At 38.9% G+C, this 23,833-nt stretch overlaps 1 protein-coding gene across 5 annotated transcripts in view; it reads right to left on the reverse strand.

Annotated features, from left to right (window-relative positions):
• Nucleotides 1-4,944: 4,944 nt before the first annotated feature.
• Nucleotides 4,945-23,833, reverse strand: part of DTX3 (deltex E3 ubiquitin ligase 3) — a 79,735-nt gene continuing 60,846 nt past the window's right edge. For all 5 annotated transcript variants that reach the window (XM_075851973.1, XM_075851974.1, XM_075851972.1 and 2 more), the window contains 2 exons: nt 15,956-16,173; nt 4,945-13,045 (listed from right to left, as the gene is read on the reverse strand). In XM_075851973.1, the coding sequence (XP_075708088.1) occupies nt 12,970-13,045; nt 15,956-16,173 (294 nt within the window). In that variant the 3' untranslated portion in view covers nt 4,945-12,969. The remainder of the gene's footprint in view (nt 13,046-15,955; nt 16,174-23,833) is intronic.

A 23,833-nucleotide genomic window follows, 5' to 3' on the forward strand; every position in this document is an offset into this window, starting at 1 on the left:
ACAACAAATCGCTGTGGACTTGCCATTAATGCGGTTTTTCAGAATTAGATAAAGAGCCTATATGAACCCAATAATATTGTAGTCAGCATGTGTAAATCGCATAAAAACTCCTAAGAAATTTTTTTCCCAGCCCCATAAAAAAATTATGAAAGTTAATCAATCAGTAAGTACCCCAAAACAGTGCCTTTAAAAATGATAACTCCCCACAAAAAAAAGCTTCATAGAACTACATTGATAGAAATAATAAACGTCTGTTGGAATGTGATTATTATAAAAAAAACTGCTGCGTCCTGAAGGCCTAAATAAGATTGTATCCATAAGGGGTTAAATGTATTTTCTCAAAAATTGTCACATAAAACATGTATAACCTTTGCAACTCATCTGTGTAGCGTCCATGGCCGCGGGCCGTCGGGTCTGCTCACCTCCTGACGCCCGCAGCCATGGATCTGTGAGCGCTGGTCCCCTTCTCCTTCCTAGGAGATGCCAGCGCTCACTTCCGCTCCGGTCCGCTGTGTCCCGTGCCCACTCTTAAAGGGCCAGCGCGCGCACATGTAAGTAATCATCATTATCTACACACATGATTTCCTGGACTATAAGAGGGCCCCAGCCTATCTGATACTTGCCTGAGCGTTGTTACTGATCCCTAGTCTGTCTTGCAAATGGTCCCTTAGAATTTCCCGTTCCAGTTGTTACCCTTGCCCTGTTACCTGTTCTTGTATCCCGTGCTGTGTACTTGTTCCTGTGCCTACTAGTTGGAGTCGGGTCTACTGCACCTGCTGTTGTTTGCCACATCCTGTGTCATCCGCCACGTCCTATGTCATCTGCCATGTCCAGAGGGATTCGCCACGTCTGGCGCAACCTGTGGCACCTGCTGTCATCCGCCACATCTGTCGTTACCTACTGCACCCACCTCCATCCGTGCCAGAGCTGCGGCCACTGTCTGGACTATCCAGGTACCCTTGTGCGTGACTTTGTATTGCTGGGGTTCCATGTTGTTTGGCCAGCTGCCTCCCCGCTACAGTGGTGCGGCCTAGTGGGTCCACATGCCCACATACCATGACAATCTGGACCTTACTATCTGGTCATCTGACCTCAATGAAGAGTGAAGATGCTTATTCACGCCTCAGTGATGATACTAGTTCTCAGGGTGCAATAAACTGCAACCTGATGGGAAATAATTACCTACGTGGTACACGGAAATTTATCCATAAAAATAAAGTCAAAGAAGTATATAATACTTCCCAAGCCCAAGAATGGGGCAAACAGACTTCTGTTCCTAGCAGAGATTTGGCAGGTCCCTCTTTATTGAAGTCTTCATAGATTGATATGCGATGAATGTTTGTTGTGGAAAATTAATTTAATAAATAAAAAATATATATATACTTATATATTTTTGCTTATCTATAAAAAGGTGACACATTCCCTAAATTATATTGTGCTGGTAGGAATTCTGAAATGTCAGAGGGATCTGGATCTCCAACAATGTTCAGGATTAAAAAGGTCCCAGTTCGGATTTTGATGGAGAGATGACTGTACATTCAATCAAAACGGTGACATTCAGTAAAAGAAACCAGGTTAGTTGTCATAAACAGATAATGTACCATGTGTAACTGTTATATCATTTATATGGTCAAAAAGAATACAATTCTCTATAGACAATGGGAACATTTTAATGATTTGATATGCATGTGTTCTCAGACTATATAAGAGTCTCATTACTATAATTTAGTTCTGATTGCTCAGCCAAATGAAAATTGTCTACTAGCCCAAGGGAAGTCAACTAGCCAAAAGGGAGGTCCATACATATCATGGGGTCCCACGACAAGGGATCTTCCCGATTGCCCCCCAACGGGGGATCAGTGGTTAGCCCTGTATTCTAGCAGCATTGGGATCCTGGGTTTGAATCTGACCAAGGGCAACATCTACATGTAGTTTGTGTGAGTTCCCTCCAAAACTCCATAATCGGTTAACGGCTTCCTATGAAATTCAGCCCTGCAGAATATGTTGGCACTATGCAAGCAATAGGAAATAAGAAATAAATGTTGGGGAAAGTGAGAATCATGTATATTGAATTTAGCAGTATCTCTCCTCTTTTCTACTGAATATGACCTCTATGATCTGAGTGTACACATAGTTACATAGTACGGTTAAAAAAAAGACATACTAGTCCTTCTCATTTAATTAGAATATCAAAAAATGTATTTATTTCAGTAATTCAATTCAAAAAGTGAAACTCATATTATATAGATTCATTACTCACAGAGTGATCTATTTCCAGCATTCTTTTCTTTTAATGTTGATGATTATGGCTAACAGTTAATCAAAACCCAAAATTTAGTGTCTCAGAAAATTAGAAAAAAAACAATTTCAAAAATTATTTTTAATATCAAAATGTAGGCCTACTGAATAGTATGTACAGTATATGCACTGAATACTTGGTCGGGGCTCCTTTTGTATGAATTACTGCATCAATACGGCGTGGCCAACACCAGCAGATGACATGACTCTCCAAACCATCACTGACTGTGGAAACTTCACACTGCAAGCAACTTGGATTGCAAGCACTCTTCCTCCAGGCTGATTTCCAAATGAAATGCAAAATTTACTTTCCTCTGAAGACTGGACTTTGGACACTGAGCAACAGTGTTGGTCCACTGTGTTATATCACGTCCAAGGTCAACGCAGCCCCCTAGCAGGAAATTTTAGAGCACTTCATGCTTCCCTCTGCTGACAAGCTTTATGGAGATGCTGATCTCATTTTCCAGCAGGACTTGGCACCTGCCCACACTGCCAAAAGTACCAATACCTGGTTTAATAACCACAGTATCACTGTGCTTGATTGGCCAGCAAACTCGCCTGACCTAAACCCCATAGAGAATCTATGGAGTATTGTCAAGAGGAAGATGAGGGACACCAGACCCAACAATGCAGACGAGCTGAAGGACGCTATCAAAGCAACCTGGGCTTCCATAACAGCTCAGCAGTGCCACAGGCTGATCGCCTGCATGCCACGCCGCATTGATAACACCTCAGCAGTGCCACAGGCTGATCGCCTCCATGCCATGCCGCATTGATAACACCTCAGCAGTGCCACAGGCTGATCACCTCCATGCCACGCCGCATTCATCCAGCAATTCATGCAAAAGGAGCCCCGACCAAGTATTGAGGGCATATACTGTACATACTTTTCAGTAGGCCAACATTTCGGTATTAAAAATCGTTTTTGAAATTGGGCTTATATAATATTCTAATTTTAGAGACACTACATTTTGGGTTTTGATTAACTGTTAGCCATAATCATCAACATTAAAAGAAAAAAAATGCTGGAAATAGATCACTCTGTGTGTAATGAATCTATATAATATAGGAGTTTCACTTTTTGAATTGAATTACTGAAATAAATTTACTTTTTGATGATATTCTAATTCATTGAGAAGGATTAGTATGTCCATCAAGTTTAACCAAGGGATGGGATAAACTATAGAACTTTGTTTTAGCCCTATTGTTTCCATACATTGACATAGGCGCTGATATTTTTTTGTTCTAAGAAATTATCTAAGCCTGTTTCAAGCCATCCCACAGATTCACAGCACTTTTGGTAAAGAAGGCTTGTCGCCTCTTGAGATTGAACTTTTTTTTCTCCAGACGGAGGGAGTGCGCCCTTGTCTTTTGAGGGGATTTTACATGGAACTTATTTTTTGTACGGGCCATTGATATACTTATACAAGTTAGTCATCTTCTCCCTTAGTCGTCTCTTTTCAAGTCTAAATAGGTTTAATTATTTTAATATTTCCTCATATCATAGATTCTCCATGCCCCTTATTAGTTTAGTTACTCTTCTTTGTATTTATTGTATTGCTTGTATCTTTGTATTCTTTCTATGAACTGGAGCCCAGAACTGAACTGCATATTCTAGATGAGGCCTCACTAATGCTTTGTACAGTGGTAATATTATATCCCTGTCCCACGAGTCCATGCCTCTTTTAATACACGACAATAACTTGCTGGCCTTAGAAGCAGCTGATTGACATTGCATGCTGTAATTTAGTCTATGATCTACAAGTACATCTAGATCATTCTCCACAAGTGACTCTCTCAGTGTAGCTCCCCCTTGGGCATATGATGAATGCAGATTGTTGGTACCCAGATGCTTAACGTTACATTTATCTACAGTAAACCTAATTTGCCAAGTGGATGCCCAACCACTCAGTGTGTCCAAATCGGCTTGTAATTCACGAACATCTTCCATAGACTGAACTATATTACATAGCTTGGTGTAATCTGCAAAACTAGAAATAGTGCTATTAATCCCATCCTCTATATCATTAATAAATAAGTTGAATAATAGTGGTCCCAGCACTGAAACCTGGGGTACACCACTTATAACCGGGGACCATTCAGAGTAGGAATCATTGACAACTCTCTGGATACGGTCCTTGAGCCAATTTTCAATCCAAGTACAAATGATACTTTCTAAACCTATAGTCCTTAATTTACCCATTAGACGTCTATGAGGGACAGTGTCAAATGCCTTTGCAAAGTACACATCTATGGGAAGATCGACTGACAGCTATATTATAAGTATCCTCACCTTAGCACGCTGGTTTTGAGTTTACAGCACCGCATGTGTTCTCAATGGTTGGGAAGTTCAGCCTATTCAAGGGCAAGCGACATTCAATGACAGTAATATCAGATCCAAGGTTTGAATGGTCATTTTTAGGCAAGCAACTCAGAAAATGAAAAGAAAAATAGCATATAGGTAAACAACAAGGATGTTACCCTATTCCTCTTAGAAATAGAATGGCTACACTGTAAATAGGGGAGGTGTTATACTACATAATGTGTCCCTATGTTTTTCGTATTAGTATACATTTCCCCATGAATAATATGTAAAATAAAATAGTGATAATTTTAGGCAGCTGTTCACAAAATAAGGAGTCCAAGTTTCTGAGATGTCTTTTTTATTACAGCATAAGTGAATACATCAAACCATACCCACAATGTCCCAGAAAGCGACCCGCAATTATGTACATTATAGTACAGTACAATGCACACAGGTAGGATCTAGATGCAGTTCTTAAAAGCCCTTCTATTTTGCAGTGAAACATTGCCCCTTGATGCCAGCCAGGCCAACAACACGTTGTCACTTAGTCTGGCATTGAAGGGTTTTAAATACAATATTTAAAAAAACTAGGAAATATTTTTTCTACAAATCACACAATGCCCTTTGGACAAAGCACATACATATCTATTGCAATAACATTTGTAGCCTTTTTAGCAAGGTCCCCTTAATTTAGAATTTAACAAGCGGTTATGTAACTCAGGGGGTGGACCCGTTATATGAAAACACTAGAAAACAGTTTGTGAGTGAAACAATCTCCTTATACAAAGTAAGAATTCTGTTTGACTGGGTAATGATGGATCTCCACCTCAAAAATATTTCCTGGAATTCATGCTGAGATGGAGAGATGTTGGGGGTTCTCCTGGTCTGCACAGGACTCTGTAAGAATCTGGTGTCATGAGCTACTCGGTCATTTGTATAATGAGTATTTCTCACAGGTGATCATGTGGTTCATGTCATTTGATTGGCGCAGGTGGTAATGGCTTATGACGGAAGAAGGCCAAGAGAACCCCTAAGGTGTCCACATCTCAAGGCTACAGGTAAGGAAGGTGTACCAAAATTTAACTTTTAGTCCAAAATGCTATTGACAACAAGTTTATGGATATTTGGACCTGGTAGTTGAAACCACATATTTTCTAAAGTTATTTATGAAGTACATCTCACCTGTAGCCCAAGGAAACTATGAAAAGTGTGTGTACAAAGACCAGGAGTAACAATGCCAGTTACTAAGGATATACTGTTTGACATCTTAAGAGTAACAGTAAGGCAGCTGCTCCCCTACTGTACAATGTTAGATACTGTACATGCTAAACCTGCCATACAGCTATAGGTTCTATTAAATGCATTGATCATGTCTTCAGTTTGATGTATTTATTATGCAATGAAAAAAACATACAGTAATACTAAGAATTCTCATTTAAAAGCCAATAAAATGTACAATTTTGTAGAACCAACATATTTGAACAGACCATATAATGAGAAATACCAGTTTACCCTAAGGTTAGAAATAGAATATGGCCATGCCCTTGGATGTCCTTTTATTGTCCCCATAGAACTCCTCTAATGACTTTGGGTATTGTGTATGTTATAGAGCACTCTGTAGAAATAATTGAGATCCAAGCCTACAACTCCCAGCAGGCTCTGGTCCAGCACCTCCAACTAGAGAGACAATGATGTCCCACCAGAGGTAAATTGGGAAATTAGGTTTCTCTGAGAAATGTACAAAATAGCACCAGAATCAGGACAACAGATTTCTTAGGCCGCACTCTGTATATTTAGAACATAAATGTTCATCACTATGAACATTTTATTTCTCAATAGCTAGTAAAAGGGGTTCTCCGGGACTCACTATAAGCCATTAATGTTTGATTGGTGGAGGTCTAACCTACAGGGTCCCCTTTATTGTTTACAAAGGCAAAATCGACTGGTCTGAATGTGGTCTGACTGTGTCTGGTACTGCAGCTCATTCTCTTCACTTATGTTGATCGGTGGGTTCCAGGAGGTCAGACCTCTACAGATCAAAAATTGTTGACCTAAATTGAAGATAGGCCGTCAATAAAAAGCCCAAGATAACCCCTTTAAAGAAATTTTTTTTATATGTTCTTGTAGGATGTAAATAACTACTTAATGAATGATTTACATTGTAAACGGCTATTTGTGCATCTATACATAGTTCCACAATTCCATGTAGAGTATGTAATAAGACATTATATTACTTAGTGTATAGCAAAACATTTTCCAAAAGCCATAGAGATAATGGTAAAAAAACAAACATTAGTGAGTTAAAGGAATGTTGCAGTCTTATGTAAATAAAGAATAATCAAGGGATATTGAAAATATATGACACTTTCAAACATACTTAACATTCAAGATCTCTGCTTTCTTTTAGTGAATGACTAAAAATCCATGTAGACCTAGTACTTCTCAAAGTTGAATGTGTTTGCTATACAGCCAAGGCACGATAATCTTTGAGAAAAATAAATCAGCCGCACAAATCCCTCTCGTCCTGATGGTTTGCTTCGATTTATAAGTGAATGTAAGGGCCATCATTCAAGAGTCCAAGCTGTTTAGCCCACAGAGAATTGCCTAGACAGAATACACTGTAGTAAACCCTCATCTACGAGCAGCAAAAGGTCAACATAGGTTTAATTTTCTAACAGTAAGCAAAGTTCTTGAAAACAGGTTGGACTTGAAACATAACGTATGTAAGAAAGCTGCATAAACTTTAATTAAGCGAAAACAGAAGAGTCAAAGCTTGTTAATTATGTTTTATTTACTTAGAGATATTGGCATTTTCTATTTAGTTACAGCGGCCATTTTTGTAAAAGAGTCTAAAAGAAGTGCAATCGTCATTGGGGAAGCTGCGAGTGGCCACATATTATTATTCTGCATCGATGTAGTATTATACTGTATATAATGTAATATAAATGTGTAGTAGTTTCATTTAGTCTGCCATTTGCAGGAGATATGTAGTATTACATAGTGCTCATTTTACAGCTGTCTAGCTAATAGATGGGGATCCCTCAATGACGTCTATATGCCCTAATAGGGCACATAGACAGAGGTTACCCAGATGGGGTAACTCTTAAAAAAAAAAAAAAAAACGCAAATTCGTTCTGTTTGCTGTGGGTGCTGCAGTCTATAAAATCTACTGAATAAAATACATTATCCCACATTGTCACACTACGCAGTCTGGATTTCACACTCCTTTACTGGGAACCTGAGGCACTTGAAAAACAATATTTTTTTTGTTTTCACCTTTACTAGTTGTAAATGTAAAATAATACAGTTCTGTAACACCTGTCACATATATCCAGCTCTAAGGAACTTCCAAATACCAGACAGCAAGATCGAGATCACATAATCAACACTTTTGTGCTTCCATTTAGTTGTCACATCACTACCCTGCAATGCTGCTCGACTTGTTTTTTGTCACATTCCAGGGAAATTACCACGATGGCTGCAAGCAATATGAGCACGGCACTTAAGTACTGCGGACACTCCGGCTAGGTGATGTAGGCTACATTTTGAGGATTACAGAGCTACTGTGGTTCTTACTATGAGATACCTATTTTCAAGGTAATAGAAACTCAGCATGTTCCCCTTGTAACCTGTTTAATGCCAGAGATAAGAAATTATAAGATATATAATTGAAGACAAGTATAAAGAATGAATAACTATAACCTCAAAGGACAAACCTGTAAAATGTAGAGGGTACAAAGAGTCTAACTTTAGGTAAATCAGTTTTTGGCATCCGTCCTTGGCAAAACTTATTTCTACTGGCTGTTAAATGGTATATACTCGTGGATGGTGCTTTATGAGAGAAATGCAAAAAAAATTATGGGGTTTTTATTGTGAGAGAAACAAGTGGTCAGGTCAGCCTGCTACTTGGTTGCCCCCATTTAATTGTTTATTTCAAGAGGGAAAATAGAATAAGCGTCTGTCAGACACCTCTGGCAGCGGCTTATATCTTGCAGGTACGAAGGATCGGGCATGTTGAAATCCAATTGATTTATTCATTGATTTATCTTCCCTGACATCTGGCATTCAGGGAGAGTTTGAATGCCCTATACACAAAGTCTTTAGACAATTCTCTTATTGTTGGATTTGGCCATCTTTTATCTTATGTGTATGGCCTGCTTGAGACATTTTGTACCCTTCCTTGTTAATTTCAGGGTGAGGGTCTGAGTTAGGTTCATAACAGAAGACACGCCGCTAAGCCGTATCCGTGGTATAACAAATCCAAACAGCACTCAGTAGACCTCATTGACTTATAAGTGGTTCTGTCAGGGTTCCATCGTGGTTTCCGTTTTGATAGCAAAAATAGCGATGCAAGTAGCACAAGCGCGAACATCGCCTTAACAAATCCCCAGCGATGCAATATCTATGTAACACCTCAGAACAAGTATTCTACTTTAAATCAAGACTAATTTAGTAAAAAAATAAAAAATAAATCTACCCTGAAGGGAACCAGTTATAATCAGTAAACAGATTTAATAGTCATAATAAGGAATCAACTATAATTAACTGTAATATCACCATTTCCACATTGCACAACTTAGGCTCAGTTCACATTTCTACGTTGTTATAGTTAGTTCTACCCGCCCTTTGCTGTAAAAAGTCAGAAGGAAAATGACATCTAAAACACATCCAATGGGAACCGTTCAGAACCAAAAGCAACCAAAAAGGTCAGATTTCTGACATAGTAACATTGCATGCAACATTTTTCTTACCAGCAGGTGCTGTGGTTATGGATTTTTAAAAATAGGATAGATAGGAACAATCTGGGTCTGTCATTCCAAGGCTGTATGAACTGAGCCCTTCATCAAAACGAAGTCTTGTAGGACACAGTGGTGATCGCGAAGCATAGCTCAACTGTGGCTAGAGTATAGTCCTGCTATCAGATTCAATAAGAGAAACATCCACCTTTATCCAACAACAAAAGGCTCCCATACATGCTTATTATCTATTCCAAATCATCCAGGATTCCTTTGTAGTGGATCCTCTTTGACTAGGAACAATGGAGTTCCATGGGTTTAACATCTGGTATTCATTGCACTGAGCACCGAATGTTAAGTCACTGAGATTTTGGGAGAGAATGTGTAAATAATACATGCCCTTCCATACATTGCTCATACACAGGATCTCGACTAGGGGGCCGAATTGTTAAATACAACATGTCGTAAAGTAACAATATATGTTAATCCCACCGAAGCCTTTTAATACTGCAAGGTGTATGTTAGGTGTTTGCAATAACATGTCAGCTGCATTGGAGTGCACAACCAATGTCACCACTGGAGTTTTTGGTAATCTTGTCTGTTGTTGATGGCAGAACCTCTGCATTGACATACAAAGAGTTGCAAGTTATTTAAAAAATGTACTGTAGGTCTCATATAGCGAGCATCAGGTTTTGTGGTAGTGGGAGAGACAATGATTTAAAACTCAAGACAAGAGCTTTATCTTCTCTGTGTCTTGTTCAAAATCATCTCTCTGATCAAATATGTAAGCTGAATAGCCACTTACGCATGAACTTGCAATGTGCTGTAGGCTGTATACCTGCAGAGGGTTTAACCTGTATTGAAGATATATATGCTGTGAAGTTTCTACAGTTAGGTGTTACTGAACGATGGCGCAAAGTAGGGTAAAGGAGGGTAACCTCCAATGGAAGGAGACTGCTGTGTATCTAATTCTTTACACATGAAACAAACACATTTTGATTAGTGCCGGACATCTTCCTTCTTTTAAAATATTTCACAAATAGTAGTTCACACAAAAGCAGCCTCATATCTGATTTAGAACTACAAATGCTGCTGTGGAGCCTAAACCTGCACGACTATATTATCACAAAAACCACTAAGATCTCTCAGAGGTGGACAAATTATCGCAAACTTCCAGAGCCAGGTAAAGCCGATCATTGGCCCGTATGGGCAAAGTTTTATGTAGCCTTTAAAATCATTGTTGTCGGCATCACATCTCCCTGCTGCCAACAATATGCAAACTTTATGGGGACCGAACAATCATATTAATGATCGTCCATCCCCATACAGTTTTCATCCACCCGTGTAAACGAGCGCCAATTGAATTGTTATATATATATACACACACACGTGTATATATATATATATACACACACACATATACGTGTATATATATATATATATATATATATATATACACACACACCCACATGCATATATATATATAAATATATATATATATATATATATATATATATATATATATATATATATATGCAATCAATGCCATTATTGGCAGATATCTGCCCGTGCAAACCCGCATTCACACCACTCCAGGAGATAGCTTGGTTTTTTTTGGTAGCCAGGCAATAATGATGCACTGAAAAGCAACTGGAAAATATAGGCACTGCATTGGCTACCTGGTTCCAGTGATGTAAATGTATATAGGAAAACCTTTGTAGGGAGGCACAAGAAAAAAAACAGACTCCACAAAGGGTACTAGAAGATATTACTGTTGTAGGTCATTTTGATACAATGAAAAGAAATAACAGCATTCAAAAACGTGTGCCACATTTCTGAACGCTGAAAAGAATCTCCATAGCGGCAAGAAGAATAACAAAAATGATAATCATATTGTTTTACCAAACAAAACTGTCTCTCTAGGTTTGTCACATTTTGTTAAGGTCCTTTTACCCCGGGAGATTATCAGGTAAAAAAATTTAATATTTTGTTAAAGTTTGCAATCGTTGGTTTGTGTAAAGATGTGCAGCGATTGCACGATCAGCAAGAAAAAACTTGTAGTCGTTGATCAAATCTTTTATGATTGCCAAAATTTCACTTGTCGTTTTCATTATCGTTTGTCAGCGGTACATCCCCTCGTGTAAACAGGCATTTGCTAATTGTTAGCAGTAGAGACCGGATGTGTGGAACTGTTGGCTGGAAAGACAAGCGATCTCAAAAGCGATCGAATTAACGTAAAAAACATAAGATTATTGTTACATATAAATGCATGTCTTTCCAACGTTAATGACTCTCTGTACCGTTGATCGGCTCCCGTTTTACAAATTTCTCTCCACGTGTAACAGGACCCTTCCATTCATGGGTCAAACATTACACAAACAGGAAAAAATACAAACCTTTATTTTTGTAAATATATTTCTTCTAATTTAGTGGCTAAATATTCCCGTCATGCTTTTATTAAATGGCAACTAGAACAGTGTTTGAAACTCCCTTTTGTATTGTTTAGAAAAAGATATCAAGAAACCCCGTTCATGTGGAGATGTCTGCAATTAAACTAAGGAGAAATATAAAACAAAAAGGTAAAGTTAAACCAAGACCGTAGGAATAGTAGAATTGCAGGAACCTAGCACAATGGGAAAAAAAGGTGTGAAAAATAACAAGATCCATAATGCATTGCAGTACTGTGACTAAAGGGGGCTTTACACTGGGCAATTATCGTGCAGGCGAGCGTTCATATAACGCTCATTGCCGATAATTGCCCTGTGTAAAAAGGGCAGCGATCAGCAGATGAACGAGCATCTGCTGGTTGTATAGTTTTAAAAAAGTTAAATATTATCGTTGTCGGCAGCACATCAGGGAGACACACTGCCGATATGATAATAACGTATGGGGACAAGCGATCGGAGTAACGACCACCCGTCCCCATCCATAGCTCCATGTAACAGGAGCAAACAAGCGCCGATCAACGATGTCTCGGTGATCGGCGCTCGCTGCACTGGCCAATTATCGTCAGGTGTAAAAGGCCCTTAAGATATCAGTACTACAGGATACTGAATGTGAAACAATTACGCTGGTCTTTTCTAGTGGCTTTTTTTTCTTTTTAACTGCAAAGCTCAGAATATGATGTAATTCTGAAGAAATGAATATAAGAACTGCAGGAACCGGAATGCATTGTAAGATCACAAACATTTGTCTTCTCTTTCACTGAGCTATAGCCAAACTGTAGAGGAGAAAAGTGATGACTAACTGGACATCCAGCTGAAGGACGACGCATCTCCGCAGGTTACTCATCAGTGGTTAAGCAAAAATTATGTCTGTATTAATGTTTCATAGACACAATCAATTCTCCGACTATCTTCAGATTCACCAGCACAGTGAACCAACATAGTCGTTAACATTTAACATGATAGAACTTTGTCATGTGCTCTCTCTCCTTATAAGTTATTGTCTTCTTATTCTGATTCAATATCCAATCAGCAAAAGAGCTAAAGTGGAGCAGGGAAAAGCAGAAAAGAAAACAAAGCTGAGGTTTCCTTCACTGAAGATGGGCGTTTGGTCTATATAGTCATGAAATTCTCCTTCCGTTTTCATGCCCATCTAAAACTCAAAGATGGCAAGTTTCTTCCTCCTTTAGTCAGCAGTGATGCCTTTGGCTCGCAATTCCTCTTGAACTCTCAGCAAGTAGGTGGGGTCTGGGTATCCAAACCTAAATACAATAAAGAAAATGTTTATGGATAGCTCCAGTATATTAAAACGCATGGATACATTGTGTATGTTCAGATGTACTATTTTTTCATTCACACTATTCAACAGAAAAATATTCTTTAACCCATTTACAGCCTAGAACGTGTAGAATATGTCATACATTTAAATAATTGCTGCAACTAGAATATAAGGAGTGGAGCTTAGATCTTAGTATCATATTAAAAAATATACAAATTTTTTAATCAAAATTCTTTTTTTAATAAATCAATGTTTGCATTGATTTGCAACAACTTTTATAAAAATGTTACATTTTAAGATACATCCTATATGTATCCTGCATACATAGAAGCTGTATCGTTCTGTCAAACCTGATTCTGTCAGGTAAGCTGAACTGACGGCTCGCTGATGAGCTTAGATGTGATTGCTTTTAGCTGGATCCTGTTTGTCAGAGACACGCGGCAGGAACAGTTTTCAGCAAAGCCGTCAGTTCAGCTGACCTGATGGAATCTGCTTTATTGGAACAATATAGCTTCTATGTAAACAGGATACCTAAAAGCTGTATCCTAAAAAGCAAACAAAAAATTGTAATAAAACTCAATTTAAAAGTTGTTGCAAATCACCTAAACATTAAATAAAAAAAAGTAAAAATAGCTTCAAAAGGTGTAAATATCCATTAAAGCCCAGAATCTACGGTTTCAAAAGATACCGGGATCTAGGTGCAATATTTTGGGCACAGCACTTATTTGAAGTCAGGGAGCGGGATGAAAAAAGTTTTACTTCCTGGTTCTGTGTCTGTGTAAGGGAGGAGGGAAGCTGCAAGTGAGAGCAGGAAGCAAGAAAACAGCCTGTTACAGCCTTCTGTGACCTCAGGGGGGCTATACAGGAATTTTTCTTCATGTTATCCCCTTTACAATCAGAAAATTGCAGTGAGAATATTAGTAGTTACCCATCATTCCATGTAACTAATCAGCCACTCATCTACTTTTTTTTGTCTCTTCAGTTTTGATGATTTTGTGAAGGTATGTACATGTTGACATAGGCATAAGTGGCATATATGAACTGTACATTTATGGGCAAAGCGCAAGATGTGCAGAGTGTTGTGTGGTATTTTTAGAACGTATTATTTGTGTAACTTCAGAAAATATATTGGCATGAGCGTATCACATTATTTTTTTTATAATTCAGGGTTTATTTTTGTATGTTGAAGGCTGTGTTCACATCTGCGTTCCGGGTTTCGTTGTTCGCTCCGTCATAGAAGCAAAACAACAAGAATACTGGAAGTGCTGGATCCCTCGCATGGCAGAAACCAACAGCACCCGACGGTACCCTTTGACTTTAATGGGTCCAGTCAGGTTTTTGTCACTTTGCCGGACAAAATAGCCCATTATTGTGCTATTTTGTCCAGCAAAAATGACGGAATCTGCAACGGAGGCTACTTCTACAGATTTGACCATGGCCTAAAGTGTGAAAATTGTTCCAAAACCTCTGGCAGCGAAAGAGTTAAAACATATATCTATTATGCAATCCACATTAATTGCAATTCTTAAAAACAAATTAATGAATGATCACCCCCCCCGTCAAGTCAGTATTTAGCAGAGAATCCTTTAACAGTAATTACAGCCTTGAGCCTGGATAGGTCTCTAATGGCTGATTATCTTTTTGGATTACGGTACATATTCTAAAGGAGGATATTTTGTTTTTCATTTCAAACACCACTTAAATATTTTGTGGGTGCTTTTTGGCGGATGGCGGAAGCTTTTATATGGAACAAAAACAGAAACAATATCTTAACAATATAATTTATACATTTTATATCAGTAAAAAATGACAGAAATAAGAGGGGAAAAAGGGAATTGTCATACATTTTTCATTTTATATGAAAATGTTGTTTTCTCAACAAAAATAAATTTAGGCTAAAAATGAATCTTCATAGTCTTGTGTAAAGTGATAACAAAAATGTAAAATCCATAGAATTACTGCGGGAATTTGTGTTAACAATTGCACTAGTTCTTGACATGGATACATTATTGCATGGGTACCGGACACCTAAAAATACACAAATATTTATACAAAAATTGCAAATTCCAGACAAAATAAAGCTCAATTAAGCAGTGCCCACAAGAGCTACCTAACCTCCTTTTCTTATTTCCATCATTTTTGCTTTTTATTGGTCAGCAAAGCTAGCAGTAGTGGTGTACAGAGCTGTGTGTGTCATGTCCATTACTAGATAATTTTCAGAGCTCTTCTCCAGATATACTTCTTTAATTCCACTTTCCCTGCACGAGTGAAGTGCCGCTTACAGAACCTGCAGGTCCTGCATCCTGCTTTTCCCAGACAGAGCTACATTCAACTAGATTTTCTTCCCAAACCTTGTACCAAAATAATGAAGCACATTGGAAGTCTATAACTGAAGAGATCCTGTTCATGTTCCTATAAAGTGCTTGTACAGGGTTAGAAACAGGCAGACAAGCAGGCAGACCCTCCCACAGGCTGAGAAAAGCAGATAAAACTATTCATTGATAAATGTGTTGCTGTCCGTATTTGACAGGAACAATCCATTGATCAGTTTGAGCAGCTAGAGATCACTGCTGTTAGCCTGGTTGGAAGATAAATATCAGGACTCTCCAGATCATATTTGCCAAATTTTTATCTTATTTCTAGTGCACTGAAATATCAGACCAATTATGTTATTTAGGAATATGTGTTTAGATTTCTAGCCATCTAACGATCGGCTACATTACAACATTTTTTATTTGAGTCTAAATACTAAGTTTCTATTTTAACCATGCAAAGCAAGATTATGTGTGTACTAGCACAATGAAAGAGATCTTAAATGTTTACCATAAGGATTTGCTTTGCCATTTTATTTTGACTGGAGAATGTCTTTAAATTAGTAAATGTTGACACTTACAACTGTGGTCCCCCTGTGCAGTTAGTCTTATGGTGAATGTCATTCCACGTTATGACATTAGGTCTTCCTGTAGTCATCGATGTCCCAATAGTGAAGGTCAAACGTTGATCAAATGCTTTCCTAAAGAGAGTCAGAACTTTGTTCCCCTCTGGACAATCAGGCAAGTACGCCACACGAGTTGTTCCCGGATACCTCACGCCAGGATTTGGGTGCTCCGACTGCAGGAACAAAGTATGAAATACCATGTTTTATTACGGTTTTAAAATACTTTTGATCTTAATTATCTATTTGCTTTCCGACGAATACCTGATGCATAAGAATACGAAAAAGATATATTGGGAAAGATTTATTATTACGGTCTGAAATTTATTCAAACTTAAACCTAGCCCAGCGATGTACCAAATCCATCTCAGTGGCACACGCTGTGTGATAGATTTAGCACATCTTGCTAGACATGTTAAATAAGCGTGAGGCACAAAAAAATGCCTAAAACACATAATAAATCTAGCACACGTCACGGGCTGCAGATTTTTGCAGCAATTTGAGCCAGAAATCTAGATTGTTTAGCTTAGTAAATCTGCTCCATTGTTCTCAGCAGCCTTATATGGGAGCAACATATAGGTGTATTCACACATGCCTGTAGTGCGCCACGCAGTCAAAAACTGCACAACAAAATCGTATGCGTTTTTACCAATAATTACTGTAAATTTTCTTTGCCTTTTTGGACTTTGTGGTTACATGAAGTTCTGACCTAATTAATATAACAACATCAGTGGACAGGTGGTCACTGCCACCCACAAGGCAAGCATCCTCTTCTTCTGCTGCCGACTACAGGTTGTTATTTTCACAAACTTCAAAAAAAGAATGCACAAATAGATAATAGATGAAGAATAAAAATACAAAAGATTCTCAGAACTTAAATATGTGCACATGAAATAACGATTAAAAAAGTGACATAAGAAATTTTCAGCCACTGTAAGGGTATGTTCACACGGCAGCGTCCAATACGCCTGAAATTACGGAGCTGTTTTCAGGCGAAAACAGCTCCTGAATTTCAGATGTAATTGCTCGTACTCGCGTTTTTCGCGGTGTCAATTACGGACGTAATTGGAGCTGTTTTTCAATGGAGTCAATGAAAAACGGCTCCAAATACGTCTCAAGAAGTGACATGCACTTCTTTGACGCGGGCGTCTTTTACATGCCGTATTTTGACAGCGAAGCGTAAAAAAAAAAAAAAAAAGTGTGCACAGAACATCGTAACCCAATTGATTTCAATGGGCAGATGTTTGCCGGCAGTTTGGAGCCGCATTTTCGGACGTAATTCGAGACGTAAAACGCCCAAATTACGTCCGTAAATAGCGCGTGTGAACATACCCTAAAAAAGAAAACAGTAGGCAGAGCACAGATAAATTATAGTTTAAAGGGTTTATCTGGGATGTGAATTTTTTTATAAGGGGAAATTAAATAGATAGACCAAAAAAGCAATACTCACCTATCCTTGCCCTCTGCGATCCAGCGTGGATGTTTCGTCGGAACTCCTGGTGGTTGATTGGAAGAAAACCTGGCACTCCAAAAATTCTTTGTTTTTGAAAAATCATTTTATTTGCAATCCACAGACTTAGACAATGTGACGTTTCGGTCCTTGCTAGCGGCGGACATCGCAGCACAGCATAGCTCCTGTTCATACTAAACACAATCCGACTGTTTAAAAAAGGTCTGGTTATTTTGACCGAAACGTCACATTGTCTAAGTCTGTGGATTGCAAATAAAATTATTTTTAAAAAACAAAGAATTTTTGGAGTGCCAGGTTTTCTTCCAAAATACTACAGAGTTGAACCCTACCTGAGCACCCTTCTATACTGAGAGCCGTGGTTTCTTTGATAATAATCCTGGTGGTTGATTACATACACGTAGCATGTGACCACTGCAGCCAGATGACTCAGCGGGGCTCACTGGTGATTACTCAGAATTCTGGCAGAATGGCATAAATACAACATACAGTCGCTGAGCCCTCTGATTGGCTGCAGTGGTCACATGCTACGTTAATGTAAACAACCACTGGGAGTGCCGGCGAGCAACAGCGCTGCATCGCTGGGGGCAAGGATAGGTAAGTATTGCTTTTTTGGTTTATTTATTTCATTTCCAGCCCCTAATAAAAACACATTTTCACATCCCGGATAACCCCTTTAAATCTGGTCGCCAAAAGTCCACAAATTCTCACAATCCAGGACAGAACTACAAAATAATCTTTAAAGAGGACCAATCAGTTGTGAGAAAAGTTCAGAAAGTGAGAGTAGATTCAATTATAAGAATCATTTCAAATGTAAATATTTTTCAGTGTTTCCCAAAATAGGTTCCCTGGAACTCTGGGGTTGCTTGGAACCTGGTCAGGGGTACCTCAGAAAATAGCAGCAGATAGACCTAGTATGGTTTATTTGTCTTGTATTTCCGCAATGAGAAACATGCAGCGGAAAACTGTACAAATATCTAATGGAAAAAATATTACGCAGCTCAGACAGATTTCTCAATTTCTTGCGTTGCAAAATATTTTTCTTATAAGCTTACATTGTACAATTTTAAATACAAAGTAAATGTGCCACGTGTGACTGCACCCTTACAGTAGGGACGGCAGACTCACATCTATGAAACTTTACCTTCCCCCAACACCAAGTTTCTTTGATGTTCGAATGGCAGGGGTTCCCCAGAAGTAATAACTATTTTCAGGAATACCCGCATGGTAATAAAGTTGGAAATCACTGCATAGCAGAACAGAGGATTCTCCTCAATAATACTGGACCGGGTCCTACTTTATCATTTCAGCAGAGTGACGTCCAAATCTCATGAGATTCTGACTGGAATTTGAGATGTATTTTTCTGGGAAGTTTCAATGGTGTGTGGGGTGGGGGGGGGGGGGTCTGTAAAGCATGTGAATGCTAAAATGGATCTTTGTGCGGACCTACGATGCTGTTCGTTTCAGTCATCAGCTTTGCGCCTTTGCGCCTGTAATACGGAAGTAGAAATGTGATGGTAACACCCAGTTGTCAGTTTATCCATACATTTCCAGGAGGAATAACGGAGGAATAGCACAAACAAGAATTCTAATAACAGATGCTCCAGAATTGTTATTTTATGGGGAATACAAGTATTTCCTAAAACAGACATGTCAGGAGAGAAAATAGATGCTCTTTAAGGAAACAGTATTAGAAGCATATCTTAGTATTTTATTTTTATGGTGCCTGTTCAAAAAGCACCCAATGCGGCATCCCATTTTTATAATCAGATTACCATGGAGCAGCGGCTTTTGCCTTGTATTATATTACACAGTAATTGTTCATCTATCTTGAATTGTAATTCTTATTATGTCTTCTGTCACTTCCCTCCAGTGAATCTGAGTTTAGTGGCAGCAAGCCACAAACTACATTACAGGTTTCCCGGGAAGGAGTACAGCTGAGGTGCATATAAAATGTATTATTGCCACTGAATAAATATATTGCGTGCAATCCAGCTAAATTATAACAATGGATTAGATGTTATTAAAAGCAAATTGTTTATTAACTTGGCAGGAGGACGAGGGTGAAGTCATTTGTATTTCGACAAGGTATGTGCAATTTCCTTTATAAGAACTTGGCTTACACAGTTAACCATTTCAACACTGGGGTGGTCACCTTCTGTGGCTCTCAGTGTGTGCTAATACGAGCAACAAACATTAGGATGAAAACACATAGCGTTCAGTGTTTACCTATGCAGTTGCATATGTCTGCCATGGCACGCAAATATACACTTGGGAACAGGGGCATAGCTAAAGGCTCATGGGCCCGATGCCAAACTCCTTCGTGCCCCCCCCCCCCCCCACTTCTCATGGCCGATGGTCCTCAGCTTTCAGGTGCATCCCTGGCTCGCCTACGTGACCCAATGATGCAGCTCTAGCAGCCAGGTGCGTCACTAAGTACTTAAACCGTGTGTGTGTGTATATATATATATATATATATATATATATATATATATCACTACGACTCCTATAAGCTACAGGTAGGATTAGATACAGCGGCTCAGCAGACTTTATCACATAAGATAGGCTTCGATATAGGGCCCAGCTCGCTGACATTGCAGCTCCATTGCTGGACCCAGGAAAAGTAAGAATAATAATTGGTTTGCTTTTTTTGTGTGTTACAATTTTTTTTTTGCGTGTTTGTGTTATTTTACAGGTTTGGTTCTTGGATTACTTCGTACTCCAGGACTACTTCGAAGACCACGTTTTTTTTATTCACAATAAAATGGTTAACGAGGGCTGTGGTTTTTTTTAAATTTTAAATAAAATACTTTTTCTATGTCTTTGTATTTTTTTAAATTGTATAACTACCGCCTTAGTAATGGCTGCTGGCTGATTGACAGCCTCCATTACTTAGGCAGGGCAAGCACTAACCCCATTACCCTGGCACCCTTTGCCACCAGGGACACTGGGGCAGCCACAGGCTGGTATTACTAGATTCGGAAAGGCCAAAAACCATGCATCTGACTGGTTATGAAACATGGGGAAGACCCCACATAGTTTTTGCTAATTATTTTTTTTTTTAACCAGCAATTTTTCATAACCAGCCAGATACAACATAGCAGCAGAAGCCTAGCATTAGATGGGTGCGAAGGGCCACGGTTTCTGGCCTTTTTTAGCCTAATAATACCACCCTTGGGCCTCCCCACTACCCCACAATCACTGCACATGGTGGGGTACTGAATTGTACCCAGGTATTTCGGTACCCCTGGTGGCGGTGGGTACCAGGGTAATAATGGGGGTTAGTGTTACCCTCTGCACCGGCTAACACTAAGCCCCGCCTTAGCAATGGACACTGTCAAACAGTATCTGTTTGGCTTAGATATAGGGCCCATGTGTGATCTTGTCGGCTTAGATACAGGGCCCCAGCAGACAGTAATCCTATACTACCCTCATCTTTGGCTCTCGATAAAGCGCAAGTCCTGATGCCATCCAGCATCATGACGTTGTGTGCAGCACACAAAGCGTTGTGACATCATAATGCGGAAAGACATCCGGAGCAGTGCTACGCTCGGGAACAAAGAGGGTAAGTATACTGTCACTAAAGTTACAGGGGCTACTTGTAGTTTATTACAAACCATTTGTGTCAGAGTCCCGGAAAGCTCCGATGGAGCGGGACCCTGGCGCAGATGTGAACGAAGCCTAATCTGTTAAGAAATTTATACAGTTGGGTGGCCAAAAAAGTCACCTTTAACTGCATGCATTCTGTTTTTTTTGTAAAAGCAAAATGACCAAATAAGCAATCGAATATATTTCAGTAGCCTTCTTCTAAACTAATTTACAATGAAACTACCAAAAAACACAAGTACTAGCAGTACTTGATACCTCAATATACTTCTGTATCTATGATACTATGTTACTCTGTTTAAAATTCAATCAAAAAGGTGAAAACAAAAATTACGGTAGTATTTTATTTCCCTGTCCTTTCCTCTTATTGAAATTGGACTAAGAATAAAAGCAACCGGAAAACGGGTGGGGCTTAAGTTGCTCTGTCTCTGGGTCTCTGGATGGGAGGTAATAGTAGAATTCTTCCCCTTCTGCTCTGACCATCATTGACAGCACATAAAGCGAAGTGTTAGTTAAAGCCTGAGCTTTTTTGACACAGTGATTCCTACTATTATGCAGACCAGCCTTAAAGAATCTGCACACTAGAAGCGGCTTCTTCTCACTGGTAGCATGTTAGGTTAACGACCTAAGAGGGAATCAAAAGAACACCAGGGGGCACCATAACAAGTATACAACAGCAATATAATATCAAACTGAGAAATTGTTATGTTTTTTGTGATCTAAAAGAGAAAAGTAAAATTTAACCGTGGGACAATCACTCTAACTGCTTGGCGTCGTCTGACGTAAAGTTATTTTGGATGTGTGCTACGCTAACATAGCGCGGGCTCAGGAGCTGAGCCCAAGCCATTCCTAGCAGGTGCTGGCTGTCTCAAACAGCTGACACCCGCCTGCAACGGCCGGAATCGAAGATAACTCCGATCCTGACTTTTTAACCCCTCAGATGCCACAGTCTGTCTCCCGATCGCCCCTCCTTGCGACAAAATTGTGACGTTCCAATCGATTGCCTTGGCAGCTAGAGACCTATTGAAGGCCTCCAGGTCTTCCATCAGCGATCAATTATTAGCCCTTGCCAGGAGTATTGCAATGTATTGCATGAGCAACCTAACAATCGCATGGTAAAGTCCCACAGAGGAACTAAAAAAAAAAATAGTTTCATAAAACTTTTTAAAAATACTAATACAAATAACTAAAAGTTCCCAAAAAAAACCTTTCCCATAAAAAATTAGATTAGAAATAAAAAAAATAAAACATAATTGGTATTGCCACGTCTGTATAAGTCCAAACTTTTATAATATCACGTTATTTATCCCAACGGGAAAATGCAGTAAGAAAGAAAAAAAAAAAATCACAATTCAAGCATCACTACCTCGCTTCCCCAAAAAACATGGAATAGAGTGAACAGAAAGTTGTATGTACCCCAAAATGGTACCAATAAAAACGACAGCTTGCCCCGCAAAAAACAAGCCCTCACACAACTCCATCTATAAAAAAAATCTAAAAGTTCTAACTCAGAATATGGCGACACAAAAATTTTTTTTACTTAACAAATAGTTTTTTATTTGTAAAAGGAGTACATCAAGAAAAAAATAAATAAAAACTATACAAATTTGCCATCGACGTAAAAAAAACAAAAATTGGCTGCGTCTCCAGTGGGTTAAACCACATCTCAGCAGGAGTAAAGTTAACACCAAAATCCAACTCCTCCCATATCAAAGTCGCAGAACTTGAAAAGTGAGTTTTGGATGCTGTTTGGAAGGTTCCTGCACATGACCGTTGGTAACTTCAATGTCCTATCTGATTTTATGTTTTGCGGATAGCATACTGAACAACTCATTTTTATGAGGCCATAAACACATCTGTTATTTTTGTGGATCCATGTTTCCGTTCCACAAATTATAGAACAGGTCCTATTCTTGTCCGTATTTGTGGTCCATCACACCCATTCTAGTGTATGCGTCCGGAAAAAAACCCGAACTGCACGTGGAAGCCACTAGGATCTGTTTTGTGGTCTGCAATATGGAAACTATTGTGTGCATGAGCCGTTAGGCCTTATCTAGACAAACTATTTCACGTCCGTGTGCTTAAAACAAACGTTAAAAAACGGACAGCACACTGACCAATGCAATTCAATGAAGCTTTTCACACATCGTTTTTTTTTTTCATGGAGCGTGTGTCAGCTGCGAGAAACTCACTGCATGTCCTATTCTAGTTTGTCTTTGCGGACAGTCAATAGGTGTGTGAAAATAATGCATGGCACACGGACGACATCCGTGTTCTGTTAATTTTTCACGAACAGTTGCTAAGAAAATAGAATAAAAGGTGAAACCAGAAAGCGCACGAGAAATATGGACAACATATGAATGCCAGGCACGCGTAAAACACAGGAACATGGAATGCACACAGAAGTAAAACTGTCCATTTCGCACGGATGCACATCAGACACGCTCGTTTGAATGAGGCTTAGTGGTAATAACATAGTTGATGCTAAAATTAAAAAAATAAAAGTTTTTACCCATCATTCTGCACTCAATACCCCATAATGACAAAATGAAAACAGAATTTTAGAAATTTTTGCAAATTTATTAAAAATGAAAACCTCAAATTCTCGTAATGGACATAAGTATTCAGACCCTTTGCTATGACACTTGAAAATTTGCTCCGGGAGCCTCCCGTTTCTCTAATTAATCTTTGAAATGTTTCTACACATGGATTGGAGTCCATCTGTGGTAAATTCATTTGATTGGACATGATTTGGAAAGACA

The sequence above is a fragment of the Rhinoderma darwinii genome, chromosome 2 (assembly GCF_050947455.1).
Source record: "Rhinoderma darwinii isolate aRhiDar2 chromosome 2, aRhiDar2.hap1, whole genome shotgun sequence".
Lineage (NCBI taxonomy): Eukaryota > Metazoa > Chordata > Amphibia > Anura > Rhinodermatidae > Rhinoderma > Rhinoderma darwinii.